The 23,438-nt window shown below is 34.8% G+C and overlaps 1 protein-coding gene across 28 annotated transcripts in view; it reads right to left on the bottom strand.

Moving 5' to 3' along the window:
- Positions 1–23,438, bottom strand: part of IRAG1 (inositol 1,4,5-triphosphate receptor associated 1) — a 63,204-nt gene that overhangs the window by 29,688 nt on the left and 10,078 nt on the right. For 4 of the 28 annotated variants that reach the window (XM_085224110.1, XM_085224109.1, XM_085224111.1 and 1 more), the window contains exon 1: positions 3,944–4,065. In XM_085224110.1, the coding sequence (XP_085080236.1) occupies positions 3,944–4,012 (69 nt within the window). In that variant the 5' untranslated portion in view covers positions 4,013–4,065. Of the gene's footprint in view, positions 1–3,943; positions 4,081–4,840; positions 4,895–8,101; positions 8,166–8,388; positions 8,445–8,552; positions 8,646–23,438 lie in introns of those variants that run through there. The other 24 variants (XM_085224130.1, XM_085224132.1, XM_085224134.1 and 21 more) reach the window with 20 other exon arrangements.

The raw sequence follows: 23,438 nt of genomic DNA, 5'->3' as shown, positions 1-23,438 counted from the left end.
ATACCGAGAAAACGTGAACATTCGAGTTTTAGAAAAATGTTCCTTTAAAAATGTAAAAACATCTTCAATTAAGTGATACAAGCATGCAACTGATATTGTATTGTAATAATTTGAAAGCAATTTTTAGTAGTATTCTTGAAAATGCTAAGTATCAATATATTTTGTTGAACAGTCAATGACAAAATGCAGGTGACTGCTATGCTCGTAGGTCAGTGCAGCTGAGTACATACACACATTGTCTGTACTAATCCCATCACTACCAAAGAGTAAAATCTTTTGAATGACATAAGAACATCAGCCTTAAAGTCACTCAGTTCCTTTTTAAGACTCTAAAAACAGCTGATGTAAAAAAAGAAAAGACTCCAGTCAAGGCTAATTAAGGTTAGTTAAAATATGTGAATTGTGATCAGCAACAAGCAACAACAGTAGTTAAACTTTTACATGGATGGAAATTCACACTTCCTGTTGTCCAAATCTTTTACATAACAAGTGGCAACAAGAGCTAGGGCATGAAGATATTTCAGGGCCAGCTTGCTTGAATAAATATATATGTATCTTTATAATCTTAAGAGCACTCATACTGATATATGCAGGTATTGGAGCACGAGCTCTAAATGGAAGTTTATGCTTTCACAGAGTTGTACATGCGCATAAGGATTGGACAGAAGTTTTCCATCATCTCCCCATTGCCTGCCTACAAGTGTCCTCTCCTATTCAACTTCCAGACATAACTGTTCTCAGCCATCTGCAGTAGATGCCTCATCTTCTCTCCTAATAACAGTGACTGCCTGCTACTAGTCTCCGCTCCCTTTTTATCCCAAGCCTTCCTCTAACAAAAGTGGACAGTAAAATTGACTCAATCTTTACTGTTTAGGTGGGAATTTATTCACATATGCTACAAGGATGATTATATTTGACCTACTCTGGGGGAGAAGGAGACTTGTGCAGGGCTGGGGGGATGCAAAATGTAATTTTGGCCATAACAGAAGACCCAGTATGCTCAGAGATGCTCAGGGCAGACAGGTTCTGCAGAAATTCTGGTGTTAAGCTCTACCAAGATCTCCCTAAGAGAACATGTTTTTAAAGTTTTAAAATCCAGCCAAATTTGGATGGATTTGAACAGTAATGGAAAAAAATGCATTTCTGCTAAAAGGGCTACTGTGCCAGAAAAGTTAGATGATAAAGCTCTCCTGGATACCACCTAAATTTTTTAAAATATTGGAAAAAAAGTCCTCTGCCACATGGTCTCTCTCGTCCTCAAAAAACAATGAAAGACTTTGGCTGAATTTCAGAACATATCTGGCCTGAAACAGACAATCACGTGAAACTGCTTAGAAGAATAACGCATCTTAAAGTAGTCTTTTGAGAGAGATGTGGTTTTTAACCAACTTAATTTTGTATATTTAAGTGAAATGTTGAGATGAAAGTTTTGCAAGTAAGGCAACCCATCTCAAGTTGTAACAACATTTAGTTGAAAAAGGCAACAGGAGAAAAGGCAAAGCAGGTACAGGACATCTTCAGAACAAAACAAGTAGCATGCAGTGATTTGGTAAAAGAGGTGCACAAATTTAAACACAAAGAAAAAATATGAAATGCAGAAACTTGAGTGACATAATAATCAGTGTAACAAAGACATTATGAACATGTGAAACATCTTCTGAGTAGACAGAAATACAGTGTTCAGGATACAAAGAGGTAAAAAAGCTGGAAAAAGGCAAAATTATTTTTTACTTAAAGAGAGGGGAAGATAGTAGCTCACAACCAACCCTAGAAGTGTAGGGTTTATGATACGTCATAGATCTTTTAACTTAATTGGTAAGGGTTTATTTTACTTTTCTTATATTTTTAACACTACAATGCATCAGTTATTATAGATATCAACAAAAGCTTACTAATTTTATGTGAAATTACTAATTAAACAAAAATACAGAAGTGGCTAAACATGACATTTAAATGTTTTATGAACTTCGCTAGAAGAAATTATTCTGTATCAAACATCTAAAATATCCAGTACTTCCAGATTAGCACATAACTAAGAGTTCAACTGCACACTCATAATTCAGACACCTTTCAAACAAGGGGTTAAAGAGTTTTGAATAGGGCTAACTGCTCTCAAAATGGCGTTAATGGGAGCTTCCCATCAGAAACCCAGAGCTAATGAATATTCTGAGAAATGTTTAGAGTAGGCAGCTTTTCAAAATGGATTTGAGAAATACAACCCCATGTTTCCATCATGTGCAAGATAACTGAAGTACACAGTAAACTACATGTAATGTAAGGTTCATATTCTTTTTCTCAGAACTGATTTGTTAATACATATTCGTTTGCATGTAAGAAAAAGGTAGGAGAGCATCTCTTCCTACAGAATAAGGAAATTGTTAGGCACTAGACAGCATTTTAAATAAGAGATTTCAGTTGTGAAAAGTTTTGTTCAGTGCAGTAGAGGGTGTACCCTGGTAACCGGACTCCCAGTTGATAGTTCCTTCTGATGCCTTCTTCTTGTTTGCAAGTTCTATTACACAACATTAAGGTATCTCAGCAATTACACAGTCACACTGTAGAACCCACTCCACAGGAGGACCCAAGAGTGATAATAGGTATAGACAAGATCAAACAGTCAGAACACTGGTTAGTTTCAATGCTTAATAATTCTAGTAGGCTAATAAGCATTGTGTTGATTAAAATCCTTCACCTGTTAAATTGTTATTTTTAGGCATAAAGTATCTGAAACAAAATATTTCACCTAATTAACTGACTCATGAGCTATCTCATTTCTTCAGTTCATTTCAGACCTACTTCTAAAAGGCCAGTATTTTATTTTAAAAGAATAGTTGGTTGAAGTGCTTCATTTCTGCCACTTCACAAGTCAGCCCTGGAATAGTCATTGATATCTGATATCTTATTTTCATTTTTTAATCTTTGAAGGTGTCTTTCAATACTTCTCACAGGGGGGTGAGGGTGCATGAAAAACAAGGGGAAAAAAAACCCGCAGTAGAACAAACCCACAAACTACCTTCTTTATCTAATATATGATCTCAGCTAATAGTCTGATAAACTTGCATCCATTTAGGGTGTTTATCTTAAGCCAGGAAACTAACACTCAGCACAGTGTGTTGTTTAAATGGAATGTATGACAAATCAACGTAGGGCTCACTGCTGACAATATTTTCCAATGATGCTGAAGTAGCGGATGTTTTCACCCAAAATATAGAATACAATGTCCTGAGATCCAAGGACAATGATATACTCTAACTGAAGATGTGCCAGATTATAAATTCTGTTCTCCTTTATACCGGTTTGCATGAAACAGGATGATCTAGATAACCTGTGATTTCATAATTCTTTAATTCAACTAAGCTAATAACTTATTAAAAAATTAATAACAAAACCAAATTATTAGAAAATAAAACTACTTTTTATCCGTAGTATAAATTATTCGAAAGGCAAAACTGTCATCACTTAATGATTTTTTTCATTATATCTGCAAATAAAATTTTAAAATGTATACACAATTAAATGAATGCATATGGATAGCTCTCACACACATTCGGTGTAGTTTCAGAACATACTCAGCTATTATTATTGCAAATACAGTAAAAGAGTACAAACCAAAAAACAGATTTCAATCTTTTACACACATACTAATTGGAGGGCACTTTCTATAAATTGTAAGAGCAACACCAAGTGTTTTCAGACTACTGTGAGGCGTAAATCTAAGTTCTTTTCTCAGAAATTAAATTTTTATGGAAAAACAACAGTTTTCATTCCTTAATCTAAAAAATACTTGAAAAATTCTAAGAAAGTCAGCTGAAAAATCACTTACAGCCTCGCCGGTTTATCAAAGCACACCAATACATACCTAAGGACTACGTTATTTTGCTAAATGTACACAAACAGTTTCAGCCCCAAAATAAGTATCAGAAAAATCTGTAAGAGTGCTTACTTTGGCTGGAGGAGAACTGTTGTGTTGTGCCTCTTTTAGTTGTTCATGTTCTTCAGGTAGGGTTGGCATGGTGGACAGAATGGAGCACGTTGATCTGTACTGTGGACTAGCACGACCATACACTGCTGAGAATGAGACTGTTTCAAGTTAGCCTGAAGGTATAAGTGCTGCAAGGCCTTGTGATCCACTAGATGTGTTAGATGCCAAAAATACATATCAAATTCATTTAAAAAACTATGCTCTAACACAGAGATCACTTTACAATAACAAACTGTATTAAGGTTTAGAATTAAAACTATAATCTTGTGTTTTATTAAACTAAAGGTTTCAAGGTCAAGTATAATTTTATAAATACATTCAACCTCCTTTTCTTGTTGCTATTCCCACTCCTCTTCATGTCACAGATTTTATTTATTATTTTTTTCCTACTGTGACTGTGTTGGCTGTAATTAAATTATCTCACTATAGATCTTCCAAGAAGAAAACAATATCCTGGATATCTGTAACGTTCCTTTTAGTAACCAAGAAAGTCCTAGTGCTATGGAATATGATCTCAGATTGCAAAGAAGGAAAATCTTTAGAAGTAAAATTGGTCAGTCAAACCACAACACTCTTTCTTTGGGCATGTGCTGAGGCACTTCAAAGGCCTAGGTGAGTTGGGCAAATGCTAAAACACTTGCTATGTGTCTGCTGAAGACAACAATGTGCAAGACATTTTCAAAGCAAAACAGTAGTTATGCTTGAATGGGAAAAAACAAATCACTGCCGACTAGCTGAGAAAATTATTGTTTTTAGTATCAACTTGAGCTACTGCCTTCACATTGTAATCGGAGAAATGATAGGTACTAATCCTTACAGCTACAGTAGAAGTATTACAAGACTTACTCTGACACCTACCGGACAATTAAGGAACAGTTCTCACAAATAAATCATTTGACTTCTTGATGGTGCCTACAGACAACAGATTAGGTGATTAACAGAGATGATGTGACTAGAGAAGTAAACTATATTTCCTTGACAGTTGATTTGCAGCTGTGTATAGTATTGTGTTATATGCTCAAACTCTAATGTAACAACAACTTAAAGAGTGGGCCAAGGAGATGAATATACACATCAAGTAGCGGTTCTATGACCAAAAAATATTGTCTTCTCCCAAACCCGAGTTCCTAATTTCATCATTATTCTTTTACTACTCTGGAGATTATGATGGAGTAAAAAAGTCATGATGGCGAGATGAGTTCATATAAGTTCAAGGTATTTGAGAACCTAACATCAATTTTCTAGTTTTCCTTTCTATCTCAGGGAAGGGAAGATTATTAAAGAACATACTGGTTTATTGAGGCTGGCAATTAAAATTCTCAAAACACTCTTTAAAAAAAAAATCAACAAGAGAGAAAAATAGTCATAGGAAATACCAAAGCAGCCTCAGTACTTAAAATTCCTCACCTCACCTTTCACAAAACTAGGAAAACCTACAAAATGTGTGAAAACTTTAGACTACAGAAGCAGTTAGGACCTATGCTTTTATCATGCTACTACTCTATTACTAGAAGAATAATCAGACACAAGGCCATTCATATGAAATTTAATGCATAATTAATATCCTGAAAAGAGCAACAACAACCACCTGTACAGAAGCATTTCCGTGCTTTCAAAACAAAACAAAACAAAACAAAACAAAACAAAACAAAACAACAAAACACCACCACAATTATTCCATCCATTGACATTCACTGATAAAGACTGTGGAAAGATGCAACATAAATTATGTAGTTGTAAGTCTAATAGAAATACAATTTCTTTTCCCTCCTCTCTCTCCAGTGAATGTTTCTCTTCCTTAAGCAGGACATGATAATCACTGTAAGAAAATTGTGTTTCAATTTTATGTAGATAATTTGAACCTGCTACAAGTGAGTTTCTATTGTACTGCAGTAAGAGGAAGCTCACATTTCTGTCAAGATTTTATCCACCTTTAACTGCATATAAAAGTAGGGAAAGTTTTCTATGAAAGAAGGTATATTTTTCTTTAATAAACATTTTTTAATCATCCTTGAAGTCCTAAATATGATGGAATACAGACCTTCATGATAACATATTTAATAAACCCACAGAGATTAAGCAGACAGCAGTTAAACTTCTGTGATTCAGCAGTGAAGTATTTTTGTTTCAAGCACCAGTCACTGACTACGAAGGTGAGACAGAGGCAAGGTAATGAAAAAAGATGAAATGGACTAGCTCTTCATTCCTGTAAAAAAAAACCCTGGCATCTGTAGCAACTTCTGAGTTCGCAACACCTGAATTCCAACAACAACAACAACAAAAAAGTGAAAAAATAACAAGGAGAGATGAATTGTTTATCTAACCTCTGTTAGTGTTTGCTTTATGAGTTTATGAGAATGTTGACCTTAAAAAAAATCAGGAGTATTTCAAGTCATGGTGAAAAGTGTACTGGCAGAGTCTCACGCTGAGCTGCATAGGCTATTGTGTCAAACTGTTGGATTCCCTGTCCCAGCTGAGCTCCCAGTACATGCTAAACTTTAAAGAAAAGTAATGTAAGTCATTTAAACAAGAAAGAGCTGATGAGCACAGCAAGTTTGAGTTCATTTTTCAGATTTAAAAGCAAATATCTTTGTGAAAGAAAAACAATCAACAGGACAAACTGAAAATAGAAAGAGAAGAATCCTGAGCCGTATTGTCTTAGAGATGCAGCATTCAAAGTACAGCCAAAGGAGAACAGAGGGCAAGATGATGATGAACTTATGCCACCTTAAAATTCCTGAGATTCGGAGTGGACTGAGTTCAGTCCATATTTGACATAATAGGAACCTTATTCAGACTTCTTTACAAAGCTATCTTAAATACAGGAAAAATCTCCATGTCTTTGAACTGCCGATTAGTAAGAATATATGTTCTTCTGACCTTCTTTCTTTTCCCTAATACCTCTCCAGAAGGAAAAAGCAAACAAACAAACAACAACAACAAAAAACAACAACCCAACCACAGTTCTGAGAAGTGTACTAGTAAAGCACACATCTGTTTATTCATAGTCTGACGTCTCTTGAAATAAACATGGCATCTGCATACCTTGACATTACTGCTGCAGACCACTAGTGAGCCAAAGGGCTAATGCTTTTGTTATTTCAACAAAATATATACGCATAATTTATAAACTATGTGAGTTCTAATTCCTAAAAAATTATTTTTCAGTCAAAAAGGTTATTTTTAACTTGCACAGCATTCATAAAAACAGTAGGCCAAATCCTCTGTAAATGTTATTACTCTTAAACAGCACAAAACATCGCGTCTTGTAAATGCAACCGGATATAAGAAATGAAGTAGTTTTCTTGCCAAGAGTTTTGCCATTTTCTGCATCAACTACTGCCTTCTGATAGTAGTGGGAAGGGAAAAGGTTTAGAAATGTTGGAAACATAAGACATTTTGAAGCAGTGTTCTTCCATTACTGCTGAAGAGACCTTATGCCTATTTTATCAGATAATGAAAATTAGTAAATGTCAGTGAGAATCAAAAAATGTAGAGAAACAGTTCATCAGAACACTTGAACAAGAACTAGAGGAGTTTATCTGCAACTCACAGATATAAAAAAAGAAATATCCTTGGAAAATTTATTTCCTGGAAAGAATACAGCCTTGCAACCTACAGAAATTCAGTATATGTACCTAAAAACAGCTTAAAAACTTACTGAGCAGTGCATAGAGAGTAACTACCCTGAGAGCACAGTTCTTTGCCAGTTTTGGGAATCACACTGTCATTAGCTTTGCAAACTTTATATCCTTTCCTCAAGCATAAATGTACTTCAGTCAAAAAAGAAAATCATACATTAATCTATGCAATAAAAACAGAATTACTCTCCCTCAAGATATTAAAAGAATAGGTAACAAAATACATCTACACCTTAAAAATGGTCCAGGTGAAGGATATGTCTCTAAGACAGCTGGAAGATTCTCTCATTTCTTTTATTAAGTAAGTATTGAATAAGCTCTTTCTGACCTAGATCTGTCTTCTGAAAGTCTGTCATGAGATTATTGTAGTATATTATATCAGAGTACATGATTCCCAAAACAACTCCAGAAACTGCAAAAGCTTTAAAATTATCTTTAAGAATTTGAAATTAGATACTTGTAGACATTCTTAACTCACATATCACAAAAAGAACAGATGTGGGCGAACCTCTAGAATGTTAGCTTGCATGAGCCTTTTGCACCTATAAAATTAAAACAAACAAACAAACAAAACACATATGCTTTTCATTAGACAGTGTAAAGAAGGAAAGAAAAGGGAGGGGAGGGGAAAAACAACATACAGGATGGAGTGCTTCTTAATGTTTGTCTGTTACTGTAAACTTACTACTTAAAATAGTCAGGAAAAAAATGATCCCAAGCTCAAATTTGTTGTCAGATATAGATCAGTGAATGCAGAGAACTTACTTTTACCACTGTGTAGGCTTGGAGTACAATCTCCAGGAAATGGTGATCCGGGAGCTCTATTCCATAAAAGGGAAAAGTATTTAGAGGCCCTTGGCTTTCAGTGTGTTCCCTCTGCAACTCATTTCACCACAGCAGATAAAACTAAGTATGATCATTTAACTTACCCTCTCTGAGTCACAGCTGAGTACAGTGTTAGCAAAAGCTTAAAGGTGCTTTACTCCATCTCACTGATGTTTTAGCAACTGACCTCAAGTTCTCTGAAATAAACAATTAAGAAAGCATTATGTTAATATTTTTTGACCTCATACTACCTCTGTTCGAGTCAAGGAACTCTCATTTGTCAACAGTGGAAGTTACATACTCATGAATGCAACTGAGCTGCACAACTGTGCGATGTTTTTGCAATGTTTTTGTTTGTTGTTCTGTATAGTAGTTGTAAAACATTACCATATTAGAAAGGTATCTTTTTGCATTCCTTTTGTACAGCTAAAAAGCATATGGAATTTATAGAGTATTTTGAACTATGTTTTGCAATTTTGAATTACATAAGAAATGCTAAACTTTTTGTATTCAAACCAAATGTGAGCAATCTAGTGTATTTTTCCTGTGTTTGTGCCATAGCCTTCTCAAGTATGAAGCATTTAACATACACAAACAGTTCACTGGTATAAATAAGCAATGTCAGCATGTGAAAAACAAAAACAACAATATAAAAACACATTCAGGATGTCTTAAGAGAATTTCTTCAACATTTTGCATTGGTGCTTCAGAATTTTTGTACAACTTAAACCACAACTGAATTTGATCTGTTTACATTCTTAAGTTCTGTTCACATTATTATCCATACAATTATGCAGGGTAAAACCTGGAAGACAGAGAAAACACTTCTATTTAAAGATACAGAACATGACCTCTGGGGCATGCAAAGGGTATGCAACTGCTACATGAAAGCTTCTATTTTCATTTTGAGAATTATGGAGCTTAATTCCCAAATAACTTAATACTACTAGACAATTAGAACAGTTTCAGGTTGCAAAGTAAGAGCAAAAGGATAAATGTGAATAGCACTGCTGCAATAATGACCTCAAAAAGTTCAACAAGGCCAAGGGCAAGGTTCTGCATGGGGGCTGAGGCAAATCCAATCATTTAAAGAAGCATGACCAGCAGGTCGAGGGAGGTGATTATCTTCCTCTACTCTGCCCTTGTGAGACCCCACCTGAAGTTCTGTGTTCAGCACGGGTGCTCCAGGACAAGAAGGACATGGACCTGTTGGACTGTATCCTCCTGTGAAGACAGGCTGAGAGAGCTAAGGTTGTGCAGCCTGGAGAGTTGAAGGCTTCAGGAAATCAGGAAGACCTCACTGCAGCTTTACCATAACTAAAGGGGGCTAAAAGAAAGCTGGAGAGAAACTCTGTCAGAGGCTATAGCAACAGGACAAGGAGTAATATCTTTAAGCCAAAGAGGGCAGATTTAGATAAGGTATTATAGGATGTGCCATCCCTGAAAGTATTCAAGGCCAAGTTGAATGAAGCTTTGAGCAATCTGGTCTAGTGGATGCTGTCCCTGCTTGTGAAGTAGATGATCTTGAATGTCTCTTCCAACACAAACTACCTCATGATTCTATAATACATCAAAGAAAGAAACCAATATAAGAGTAAGGAGAATGTAGCAAATGTCTATCCGTTGCCTACTCAGATTCTAGCAAACTTTTGTCTCTCAAACTGAATGGGTACAAATCTTTCTCAAGAACAGAAACTACCATATAACACTTGCTTTATGAAGAGGGACTACAAGAAAAAAATCTTTTTCTGCTTCCCCTTTTCCTTATACCTCTACAGATAAAACTTGATGGCTCTAGCCATTTGCTTGAATGGGAGAAATGAAAATCTACATTAGAGGAGAATAAAATGTTCTTTTGTTGCATGTTCCCACTAATCTGACTGGGAGCATCCAGAAGAATATCTCTATGTCTGGTTATGGCTTAAACCTCTGCTAAGAATAAAAATAAAAAAATTGATGGAGAGGTGATTCTGGTGCACTATAAATAAAACTGACTCCTACAACAATCTATTTGGTTTCATCGTGTGCCTAAAACTTTAAATAAGGAGTATCAAGAAACTTGGTAACTCCAACAGAGTAATATACAATGTTTTCTGGGAATTCTGTACTTAAACTCCATTTTTGGTCTCAGCTTTTGGCTTTTCTCTTAAACCTTAGAAGAAAAATCAGTTAGCATGATTTCACACACAGGCAATTATTTTTAACATAATTAAATGCAAAGTTAAGACTTACTAGATGGGAAAATAGCCTTACTTTGGCTGTGAAATACTATCAGTCATCTTGTTTTAGCAATAATTATTTTTGTTTTATTAGCAGTTAATCTTTAGACTTACTTCTGTTGCAAGTACTTTTCTTCAAAAAGTAGAGGAAATGAAAACAAAATGATACCATATGCTCAACCTTCTGAAAAAATAGCAGTGAAAGCCACCTATATATGTCACTGACTTTCTGAAAGGATTATGCACAAATCCCCATTTATGTAGAAAGATATCCAACAGCGAAGCAAGTAGAGATTTAAGATTTTAATCATGGTAGGTCCTTTACCTCACTGCTTACTTCAGAAACTCATTCAAAGTCATATAAAAAACTTTAGCTACTTGTGAATAACAGTGCGCACATATACCCAGTGTCAGATTAGGTCACAGAACAGTCATAAGTGCCTACTTGTATTATCCTGAAGTTTTCAGGTATGTCTCCTGCATTTTACATTTCCACTAATCACTTCTAACAGTATTTGCTTTTTATCATTTCAGCAATTCTTTCCCTTGTTTTGTGTAAAAGGAAAAAAAATCAACATAAAAAAATATCACTCTACCATTCAGAGATACTTGCTTCCATGAGTTCAATTTTAACTTCCAAACGTAACTTTTACCTCATCTAACTTCCTACTGACCTTATTTTTTTCTTCTCTTTAATCATCAGTGGACTTTCAGCTAGAATGACGAGAACAAGACAACAAGAAGCACATCCCAGGTCTCTAAGAAGCCACCTGGGCTGAACTTTGAGGTACTTTAACATCCAAGGTCTGCTCTCAGAGAAATGCCTCCTATTTTATTATGCTGGTCTGTAACACTAGAAGTGGATCTCAATAGCATGGCAGAAGAGGTTGAGACTCCCCACATTATCCTGCTACATTTTGTTGCCATGTGACAGATGGAAGCAGAGGGGCAGTCTGACAAAATGGCATCTGGTATGGAAGTGCAGATGAAGCAAATATATGCTTTTGAATTCCTTCATGCAGGAAAAAATGGCACCCCTTGACATTCATTGACATTTGTTGAACATTTATGGAGACCAAACAATGGCTGTGAGAACAGTGAGGCAGTGGATGATGCATTTCAGCAGTGGTGACAGCAAGAGTGGGTCACCTCTGCTCATGCAGATATTTACGAGTGCAGCAGGTAGGCTTGTGTTTACCACTGGTGAAAATGCATAGCTAATAATAGTGACTAGGTTAAAAAATAGCACTTCGTAACTGAGAATTAATCAAGTAGTGTTACTGTGTTCTTCGTATGTATCATAATTTCTGTGGAAATAAAGAGGGAGCATTACTTTCAGAGTGACCTACATGTGTACGTATTTTGTGAACAAAATGGCACAAGTGATATTAACTCACAGTTAATGAATTCAGCTAGTATTAGCAAATCTGATTATCAGAAGATCGTCAGATCGCAAGGCAGAGTTGGCGTGTTTCTTAACTTGCAGATTATTTTTGATAGCCTTGAAGGAAATGCAATTTACAAGAAGACTGAATATGGAGTGGGTAGATATTTCGCATGGAGAATAAGGACTTCTAAGCATAACAAACAGCATGTAAGAAAACATGAAGAAGAGTGGGAGAATCATGCATTAAGTGCCATTCAATAAGGTAGTTCACAAAGAATGCAAAGCTAGGAAATATCTGGAGGAAAAACCTATGATCGTATGATCAAGACAGCAACCTTGAAAAAAAGGAAATCCAAAAGAGCTGAAAGCTAAATGTGAGTAAAAAGATATTGCTCTTTTCCTCCTAGATAACTTACTATCTGCAAAAACATGCTAGTTTTTTTAGGAAGAAGCATCAGCCTTTGTCTTGTGATTCTGAAAAAAGCTCTCTGATGCAAGAACTGTACACTGATAAAGTGGCCAACAGAAATTGCTCGTGACAATTTCAATATTATCTGTAGATAATAAAACAGACAAACATACTTTCACCTAAATGAGCATCATTTAGTCAGTAACAGTCATTTTGGTTTCTTTTCTTTCTATTCCTTCTCATAGATTTTGAGAAACCTAGAAACATCTCCAATGTCTGGACTGCATGTATTATAAATCACATTCTAGTTACACATTTATTTTCATCATTGATGTAGGTTGAGTTGAGAACTTGAGCCGAGATTCTCTGACTGGCATTTGACAACATTCTTAGTTAATGTAAAAAGAGAACAAATTTGTTTGGGGAAGTGGGGCAAGTTCAGGAAAGAATAAATTTCATGTCCTTTGCTACCTTTCCTCATCTCCTCCCTCTGCCCCCCTCCCTCCCTTCCATTTTAAAAGTTATTAGATAAAGTACTATTTTCAAATTCAATTTTTACATACAAGTGTTTTATAAACTATTCCAGGGCAGCTGGATATCTACTTTATATAATTTGGAAAAAGTTACTACAAAGGCTTAATTCAGAAACAAAAGAAAGCTGGAGGCAATTAGGGCAGAACACTATTGCCTAGTGACCCAGGATTCTTATTGCTAGCAAGCAAAACATTTTCCAAATGAAGAAATTGAAAATTCTTTCTTCCCGTAATTAAAAAGGGTAATCCCAGACAGCACACTTTGTTGAACAAAACAACAATAAATAGATTTATTCAGAATCCTAAAACGCACTTGCAATCTTTTGTTTTTGAGCAAAATGAATACACTAAGCTCTCCATCTTGCATAGATAAATGGTAAAGCAGCAAAATAAGTTTTTAATTCTCATTTTATGCTTCCTGCACAAAATGAGATTCACAGTAGTGTACTTCAGTGATATGCACAGATGTCTGCAACTGCAAAAATCAGCACACCCAAAGGAGCATAAATGTGTCCCACTTTCTTGCTTATGAGAAAAAGAATTATGAGTTCAGTTCTGCTGAGTTTTTAAAACATTGCTTTACATAAGGAAAGGAATTACTGCAGTATTATCTTACTCAAATAATTTGCCATTTTGCAGACTGTGTTGAGTATTACTTGATCGCTCTTATATGTTACTGAATTATTGTCATGCTGGAGGAATAATTCCCAGAGTCAATGAATTCAAATTGGAAATTCACCTGGACAAACATTCTTCTTGAAGCAGCATAGACAATGAAGCAACTAAGTTGCTTTGCATTTTGCCCAGTTGGATCTTAAAAATTTCTAAGGACAAAATGCAGGATTTCTGAGATTTGAACTAGTGTTTACTTATCTCCACAGTATTTCCTCTCTCTCCTTATGTATACAGTCAGAATTTCATTTGTACTTTATTGCCATTTTTTCTCATCCTCCTGCTATCAACTTCTGTAAAATTTGTGAGTCCTTCTCAGTTACATCTTCTTTCATACTGCAAGACTGCTACTAGACTCCCTAAGTAGCCTCATCTTCAGGCTAAGCAATAACAGTTGGTTCCTGAAGACTCCCCTCACAGAATGTGTACCTTCTATTTCAATGGCCCTTCCTTGATTTATGCAATGTGTTTGCATAATGCAATATGATTTATGTTTATCAATATCCTGGGGGCTCAAAGCCAGATGAGTTAAAACAAATTGGGTGAGAAGGTATTCCTGCTTTTCCTACATGTCTAACAGTCAAAAAAGACCCTCAAGTAGCTTCACTTTTAGTGCCAGGTAGAGTATTAACTACATTATTTGAATCCCATGTTTCAGGCTCTTTTTCCACTCATCCAGCAGTATGCTCATCTTTGAGTGTCTCAGATTGGAGACAGGAATGCTATAAATCATCAAATAATGTCATTTTGATATAAGTAGAACAGTCTTATCCATACATTATGCATTGACTCTGTGAGCCTAGCTGTCTGTACAGAAACAGAATAACTAATAAATATACCCTTTCTGTCCTGCTAACAAATGATCTAGAAATCTGAACAGACAATAACATCAAAATTTTCTAATGCAAGCTTTTAGGTGCTCTTGTAAGGAATAGCAACAGTTTGAAAACTAGCAGCTATAATAATTTCTTGTATCAATACTTAGGTTCAGAAACAGGCCATACTAAACAAAAAAACAACCAAGCAAAAAACAAACAAAAAAAATCACCTTTAGTTAGACAATGGATGATTGTTGATTTTAATGTTATCCAAAGAGGAAAATAAATCAGTGCAAAACTGCAGCCAAAAGCCCTGTCCTCATTCAAAGGACCTATACACTTGCAATACAAGATTTTGCAAACATACTTTGTAGAAGGTTTCTGTCTATAGTTCTCAACCATACACTGTTTTCTGTGGCTTATGTTATTGCTACTGAAAGCATGATTCTAGGAATATATTAAAAACAAACTGGAAAGTACCTTCCAGATGTAGTTATAAGCAACATTTTCTCTCATTAAGTTCTTAAATTTCTTACAAATTAATCATTTATTGTGACTTTGATTTTCAAGAAGTGTACTGTGAAGAGGACTGTTCAACTTACATACTATGTGAAGTCAGAATTTCATTGTTTAGAAGCAGCTATTTTTTCATACAGTGATTTAAAAACAAGGCCCCACTAAATCTAGAGAGTGAAAGGCCATCCTCCTACTGCTGAATTTAGCTAAGAAACTCACTGTGCATTTTACTGGCTAAGTTAGCAATGGATTGACTGTCTCTTCGGTGAGATACTTGTTCCTGTCTATTCCAGCAAATATTCCTCAAGATGTGCTCCCTCTTCAGAAAACTGTTAAATTGTCACAATTATAAAGTTAGAAGTAATGCCAATAAATAGTATTTGATTTAATCATTTAAGTGCTGCATCTGTATTCCTTCAAATATGACGATATGGTCATTGAGACTGAGGTAAAACAAATTACGTGAACTTTACATATTCAGAGATACTGTGTTAACAAAGAAACTGTTCCATTAGAAATGCTCATGGTACACCTGTTCTCATGTCCTATAAACTCAAGTACTAATTTGCATTCTTTAGGATAATATTTCATGCTGCATCCACAGCACTATTTTAAACCTCATCTATAAATAAAATTTGGTAAGCTTTGTGAAATGAACTCTTCTTCAAGCAACTCACATTACAACTTTCTGTTCTTTGGAACATACACTGATTCAGATGAGGAATCTGAACAAACTCCCAATGCAGAAATGTCTTTGAAGTAAGAAGACAGAGGCCTGTTGAGTATTAACTTTAATCAGAGAGATGTGGCATTACGACAACTACCTAGACAGGTACTTCAAATGACTACTTAAGAGAAGTAAGGATCTGTCTACTGTCCCTGCTTTGAAAATATCCTGGAAGGAGACCTCATCTCAGGTAGTACTTGCAAGGCTTTCTCAACTTAACTTTGGTCTTATTTTTGGCTTGAGAAGCAAATGCTTCTTTCTCTCCTGCTCTTAAACACCACATTAATCTCCCTGGTTCAGTCAAAGTGCACTTCTCAGTGGGTGCAGATTATCAGCCACAACAAAAATTACAGAAGAAATCATTTACCCTTGCTTCACCATTATTTGGCATGCAAATGAGATCACTTCAGAGAAAAAAAAAAAAAGAAAAAAACCCATTATCACCTAAACTCCATTTTAATGTGGGGAAAAGAGGAGCAAGCATGCTGTGTATCAGTTCAGGAAGAACATGGATTTCCTGACTTGCTGTAAGGATAGTGAGAAAAATAAGAGCAAACAACTGTTTACAAGAGAGGGAAGCAAACTCTCATTTCCTGTCTTTTCAAAGCTCTTATAGTTTTCATCAGAATCCAAAATGAGCGAAGATAGATTGTTGCTAATATACAAACAACAGATTCCAAACCTGACTTTCCTCTGCATTTATCATCTGAAGTCCTTATCTATAGAATCCCAGGATCAGGTTAACACTGTAATGCAAAAAAAACCCCAACACATTCAAGGCTTAATTTTGCAGGTGCCCTCAGGGAGAAAGAATTCTTGTAGACTGTCCACTCCACTAGCATTTCAAACCTTCTATACTGCTTAACTCTCAGGATATTAACTCTAAGGATGCAGAAAAGTTTTTAACCTCCTACTGCTGGTTTACTCATTTTGAGGAAACAAAAGTGCATTAAACATGGTCTACAGTGAAATAAGTGTTTTCAAATTTTTAACCATGAAGTCACATTCCTAAAACCAGATGTAAACAAATTAATTGTATAATTCCTCTTATGTTTAAATCCATCTCTGCAGATGTTACACGTCTTTCATATGAAAGAAAATGAGGTCCATTTTATTGACTTAAGTCCTAGAGCCAGGAGCTTTATAATTTCCACTGATTTGGAAAAAATTTTAATTGGCTTGTTTATGCTAGAAAGTATGGTCAGAGAAGTACAACTTTTTGTTTTCCTTAGAAAGTTACTGAATATAAAAGTATTAAGTCTTTAATAACAAGATGGTTTGCTAACCTAACCTTATTCTTACTGTTTTCTAAGATTGTTCTCCAAAAACAAATGCAGGAAAGCTAATAATAAAGATCAAAGCTATCAGAACAGGAAAGGAATTTTTATGGATTGACTGGCATGCACTGTACCAAAAAGATGTATTTTATGGGTAATTAGACAGTTTAGAACAAAGCTTTGAGACAAACAATGGCTCTGCTCTTCTGGAATAGCATAAACCAAATGCAGCAAATTGTTAACGTCCAATTTGTCAAAATCTTTCTCTGATAAAATTATTCAGCCAACACCATTCCTTCACTGATTACACCCAGGAGCTGATCCAAAAACAATTTTACACATAATCTCATCAGCATCTAAATAAACTCCACACATTTATTACATTTTTATCAGTGTTGGGCACAAGAAGTATCTTCTGAAGAGTTGAACTTAAACCAGAGAATTACTTCTGCAGGAAGAGCTACAGAATTTTGGACTAACATTTTTAAGACTTTGGCTTCAGAACATAAAATGAAAAATGGGGGAGGTGAGGAATGGATAAAAGAAGCACAGTTATTTATGGAAGAGAATTTAAAAGAGAAACAGGGCATACCTTGTGCCAAGATTTGCCATTGAAATATAACATCTCACTCCAGTTCTTCTGTTTCTCATCCAGACTGTGCTCTCTACAGAAACAACTCATGGATAAGGCATACGCTTGCCTCTCAGCCATCCCAGTTTGCTGGGACAGACGAGCAGTTTAGTTCAAGTTCTTAGTGACTGGGATTGTCTGACATCTCCCATCCCATTGTAGCTTCTAGAAGTTTGATTACTTATGGCAGAGGCCCAAGGTGATCATGTGGGGGAACAGCAATATTCACATTTTGACACTGAGCTAAATCTAACAGAATCCATCTTTCTTAGTGCTTTATCAGCTATGCTAAAATTCAATACCAGGACAAGAGGGAAAGTTCTACAGATTAAGGAAGGCAATAAAGGGTAGAAGCTACGAGTCTGTCTTTCTGCTGCAAAGATTATACTTCCATGGGGATTGCCATGTTCAGTATTGTCATGACTTTTACTGTCATACAAAGAAAATTCTATTTGACTGCAGTATTATTTAATAGAAAATACAGGCGAAAACTATCCTTCTCTTCCCAGAGGATCAAGAAACAGACTGATAAGAAAGTTTACACACCCCTTACACTCTTTACACAAAGGATTTTTAGCATTAAGGATCTGAAAAGTCATGAAGGATCTGTTAAACAGGTGAAGGAAGGTAAGATAATGTAATCAGACCTAAAGCCAGCCAAGGTGAGTTATGAGATATGAGCAACTAAATAATAAAATGGCAGATAAAACACACTGCTTAAAAGTGTAAATTAATGCATATTGGAAAAGTGACCTTAAATATACTTAGCTAAATCAGAACTCATTGTTATGTTTTACCAGTCAAGAAAAAGATCTGAGTCATTTTGGATACTTCACTGAGAATAGCATTCAGCAGCAGCCAAAAATGCAAAAAATGTTAGGAAAAGTAGGAAAGAATTGAGAACAAAATTGAGTATAAGCATTCTATGCCCAAATCTTTAGCAGTTCTAGTCACATCACGAAAATAATGCAACAAAAATACAAAGGGTACATAGAATCAAGAAAGGTCAGAGCTCTTCAACTTGAAAAGGAGACGTTTCTGGGTAGAAACAGGAGTTACATTTAAAAGAGATCACAAGTGTTAGTTTTATAGCCTCTGGCTCAGGAAGCTCTAACTTGTAGATAGTTAAAAAAATATTTAGTTCCTGTGTTGGATTAGGCAAATAATTTCTGTGACCTTGACATCCAGTTTTAAAGTTTGCTGGTAGAAGTGGGTTAAATTTTTAAATGAAAGCAATATTGAGAGAGTGAACAAAGTGAACAACAGAGGACAATTGTCTTTATGCCCAGTATGAGTAATTAGCATTGCTGAAGGAATGGATGGATACTAAAGCAGAGAGAAGAAAAAAAGTCTCTCTTCCATTACATGTACATGCCAAAAGTACTGCCAAAATTAAAATCCTGTTGCCATAGGATAGTATTTTGCTGGATTCCAAAGTAACCTTCTTGAAGAAATAAACATAGCTCAGAAGAATGCCTGGCGTCTCCCTGCTTTGTCATACTTTATGTTCTTAAATACAAAAAAACTTCAAATGTTTTTAGGAAGCTATCTGGGTGGCAGGTCACTGAATGTATTCTCAGTTTTATTAGTAAAAACAAGGTTAACCATATCAGAAATACTGAGCTTTTCAGGGGAAAAGACAATTCCAGCACTTTTGAAATTAAGCAGGGTCTTACATATACGTACACATAGTAAACTATGTTCTTGCTTTTACACTCATATAAAGGAAATTCTGTTTAACCTCAATACTATTTAATAGAAAATATAAGTGAGAATCAGTAGAGTTCTCATCCTTCTCTTTCCAGAGGATCAAGAAACAGACTGGTAAGGAAGTTTGCAGACCCTCACACACTTTACATGAAGTACATATAGAGTTCTCTTTCTTCCTTATTTGCCAGGGTTTGTTTGTCTGTTCTTCACTTTGACACTATCTTACCTATCAGATACATTCACTTGCACAGTGCTGCTTACACTTCTGCTCCCAGTGCCTCACGTCTGGCTGGGTAAGAAAAAAAAAACATGAAAATAATCTCAAATCATCTGAACAAGATGGGGGAATATTTTGAGGTTTTCTTACAGCTCCCATTGTTTTTCTCCCAAAGAATCCATAGCAGTACAGCACAAATGAATAAATCAACCTTTTTGAGACAAGATGTAGATCTTGCCTTTAACTATTTGCTTGCCAGAATAAATTAGGTCTCAGTAGAAAGTGAAGTATAAAATTAAAATAAATTTAAATATATGGTTGGTCTGAAATATGACGGAGGTCTTTCCTTCCCAGGATATTCAAACTTTGGAAAAAAAGAGTAACAGTCACATGATTTTACAACTCTTACTTTTACAGTAAGTAGTATTTTTGTAAGCCAATTCTATAAGAGAAATTCAACAATGTGATTGCTTTTCCAATGAAGAGATAATGCATGCTACGTCTTTTCCACTATTTCTGTATTTCACATCATAGACTAATTGTACATAGACAACTAAGAATCTATGCCCAAGATTAGAGCAGCCAAACTGTATTTAGTTTCTGACTATCAAACTTGGTAAGCAGTCTACTTTTTCCCCCACTTCTTTAAAGCACAAAGCTTCCTCTCATAACAGAAATGCTTTGAAGAGACAGAGTGCACATTTTGCTTATTTCTTCAAGGTTTTCTATGTACTGTTTTACTGCAACACTAAGATAAATAACATGGCCTTAAACTTAGGGCTCATACCTTGCCCTCCTATAACAAGGACAGACTAAGTAATCAACATTCGCTAACATCAAATCTTGGGAGTGTAGTCTACCAAAGAAACATGAAAATAAGCAGGGAACTGTTCTCTTCTTTAAATAACTGCTATGCTTATTTCATGGTCTCTGAATACCTATTTCATGTTCACCTTCACCCAGAAGATAGTTACAGCAAGCACCAGTCTTTGTGAATTGTCCCTTAACGATAGCACAATATTCATACATTATGGGACTTAGAGTAATTCGTTTCTAAAACAACACATACAAAAAAAAAAAAAGAATCAAAATCCTTACCCACTGACATACCAAGAGCTACTCAGGACTTGGCCAATATGAACATTTTGGAAAAAATATATGAAAAATGACATCTTTTGATTACAAACTACTAAGAAGCTGCAATCCTATCTCCTCTTTAGCCAAATAATTTTAAAGAAAACATCACATTTTCCTAGAAATTTGTATAGTTATCTAGACTTTTCCCATAAACTTCAGTTCTGTCATCCGGTATTGTCATTGCTATCCTGCATCTTTCTCCAGATACATATCAACATGCATGCTGGAAGCTGCAACTGAAACAGCTCATGGAACCAAATAATCAAGCTTCGATTAGAGAAAGTAATCAAAGAAAATTTTGAAATCTTGGTGACTGAACTTCTGCAGTTTATCTTGGAAGAAGAAAGTAAAAATAATAACTAACAAATGTCAATTAAAATGTCCTGAAGAATTGGTTTGGACAGGAATATGCTCTTCCATTTCATTACCTTCTTCATTTGAGGTGGGTTAAACACAGATCAACTTATACCCCTATGGCATGCAAACTATGAGTTTCTAGGTAATGAAAATCTGTCCCACAAAAGAGCAGCAAGCCTAACATAATACTAATAAATGATCTAGTATCAGGCTTGTTGACCATTTTTGCACATGAATTCTCAAAATAGAAATTGCAGATGAATGTCTAAGGAAGGAAAATGGCTACATCACTGATTAATTTAAAATTATTTGCATCCATTATAGAATTTTGACACGTTTCTTTTTTCTGTCTGTCAAGAGGAATTCCATTTTTTTCCTAATTAAAGCACAAAATGTTTTAATTTTGTAATAAATGATTAAAGTAACAGGAAAGTTTATAATAGAAAAATATAAGTAAATTTAATCTGGCACGTACAATTGTTTCCATGGTCACATATACAGGCATGCCTTTTCCTATTTAAAGTACTTAATTCTAACTCTTGTCTTTGGCACAAGAATTAATTGTTGTGAAATGCTTTTAATCATCTTTATCAGATATGTATTTCAAGTTCAACATTTCTGTGATTCAAACATCATATTTTCTGTACATTCTTTTGTTTAAAATCATTGAGTCTGAGAACCTTATTTAAACAATATCCTCAACTATCTTGTACAAATTATGAACAAAATATAACTTGTTCATTTTATCATTACGATGGCAATTTCTGCAAGAAAAAAGGAGAGGTTAATAACTTCTAAAATCTTAGTTCTCCTTACTAGTCTTCCATATTATCCACATCCCAGGCTCAAATCATTAGGAAGCCATCTTCCCAACAGTTTTGGCTCACATATTGAAAGAAGTGAGAAAGATGAGACAACTAAAATGACTAGCTTTTAAATAAGCAAATCAGGATAATAGGCTTCACTAAACTCTTCCATATCTTTGCTTTATTGCTTCTACTTCATATGTAAAAGTAATGACTACGAGTCAAGCAATGCTTGACAAGCTAGCTCAACAAACAAGATATAACATTTTCATCTATGAAAAAAAAAATTAATCTAAAATTAAATGAATAATAATTACACTCTTTGATCTGTGAAAATAGCATTGTGTCAAATTGTACTGAATGTGTTTCTAAACCACATAAAAAACATTTTTCCAACAGAAAATTTTTTGTTGGTAACGTTTCTTAGTTAGAACAATGTTTATTTTAATTTCCATGGTGCTTAATGGCAAACCAGTAAATTCATTTTCTAAGCATTCTCTTCAAGTGTTTTCTGTTTTTAACCCTCTTGCAGAGAAAATTTTTATTTTTCATTTTTTTTAAGAAGAGGATAAAGTTAAAAACTAAACATGCCATTTTTGTGTTTCAGTTAAGGAACTACTATTATTTTTTTCTCCAAACTTCTAATTAGTCAATTAACTCAGGAATGATTTCCAGAAGAAACAACAACCGGATCTAGAGAATAAACAAACAGGGGAACTATAATACTTTACATAACAATTCATTTGCCAGCCTTAGGGAATGGTACCATGTTTTATTTTTATGAACATGTAAATAAAAAAAAGCACTTAAATTCTAAACGCATGTAAGCATGCTTTTGAACTAAGTTAAAGGAAAAAGCAAATTTTTTGTAAACACACAATTTTAGTTGCAACTAGTACCTTAACTGAACAATATACTGCAGATCCACAAAAATGTTAGTGCTTCTAGTATTAAAAGTTACATTTTCTTCATTTTTGCAGCAAGATAGAGCAATGGCATTTCAATTACCTCATTTATCAGGTTCATTCTTGGTCTTCATTTGTAACAATACCAAGACAAAATCAGGCATCAGTAAGTTACATACCTTATCTAGTTAAATAAAAGCATGTAGAATTGATTTGTTCCACTGACTTCCATGAAGCGGCACAGCTGATATGTGAACATTCCTTAGGGAGGTTTATATATTGAAGACATACTAAGAGTGCTTTACACTGATGTAGTATATTACTCAACCTTTATATTAGAAATTTCATCAGTTATTTCATAGCAGAAATGCAACAGAAAATATTAGAACTGTGTGTTTAAGAAGGCTTGCGATGCAATAATTCAACTATAAACTATTCAAGAGATCTGATTATTCATTGTATATGTTTTGTATATCCTTCACTATATTTTGCAAATGTTTTGGCAATCTCAAAGCATTCAAAATACCAGCAACATAAGTACATTAGTAAAAGTTTATTTGAAAAAGGTTAAGAATTAATTCACCACTGCAAAGGAGAAATGGTGACTCCACAAAACAGTTAAGTGAAATTGGCCATCATATCTTACTTATTCATCAATACAGTTTATCA

This window comes from Meleagris gallopavo, chromosome 5 (assembly GCF_905368555.1).
Source record: "Meleagris gallopavo chromosome 5, MGAL_WU_HG_1.1, whole genome shotgun sequence".
Taxonomy (NCBI): Eukaryota; Metazoa; Chordata; class Aves; order Galliformes; family Phasianidae; genus Meleagris; species Meleagris gallopavo.
The sequence above is the reverse complement of the archived record's forward strand: the minus strand, read 5'-3'. Positions and strand labels throughout refer to the sequence as shown.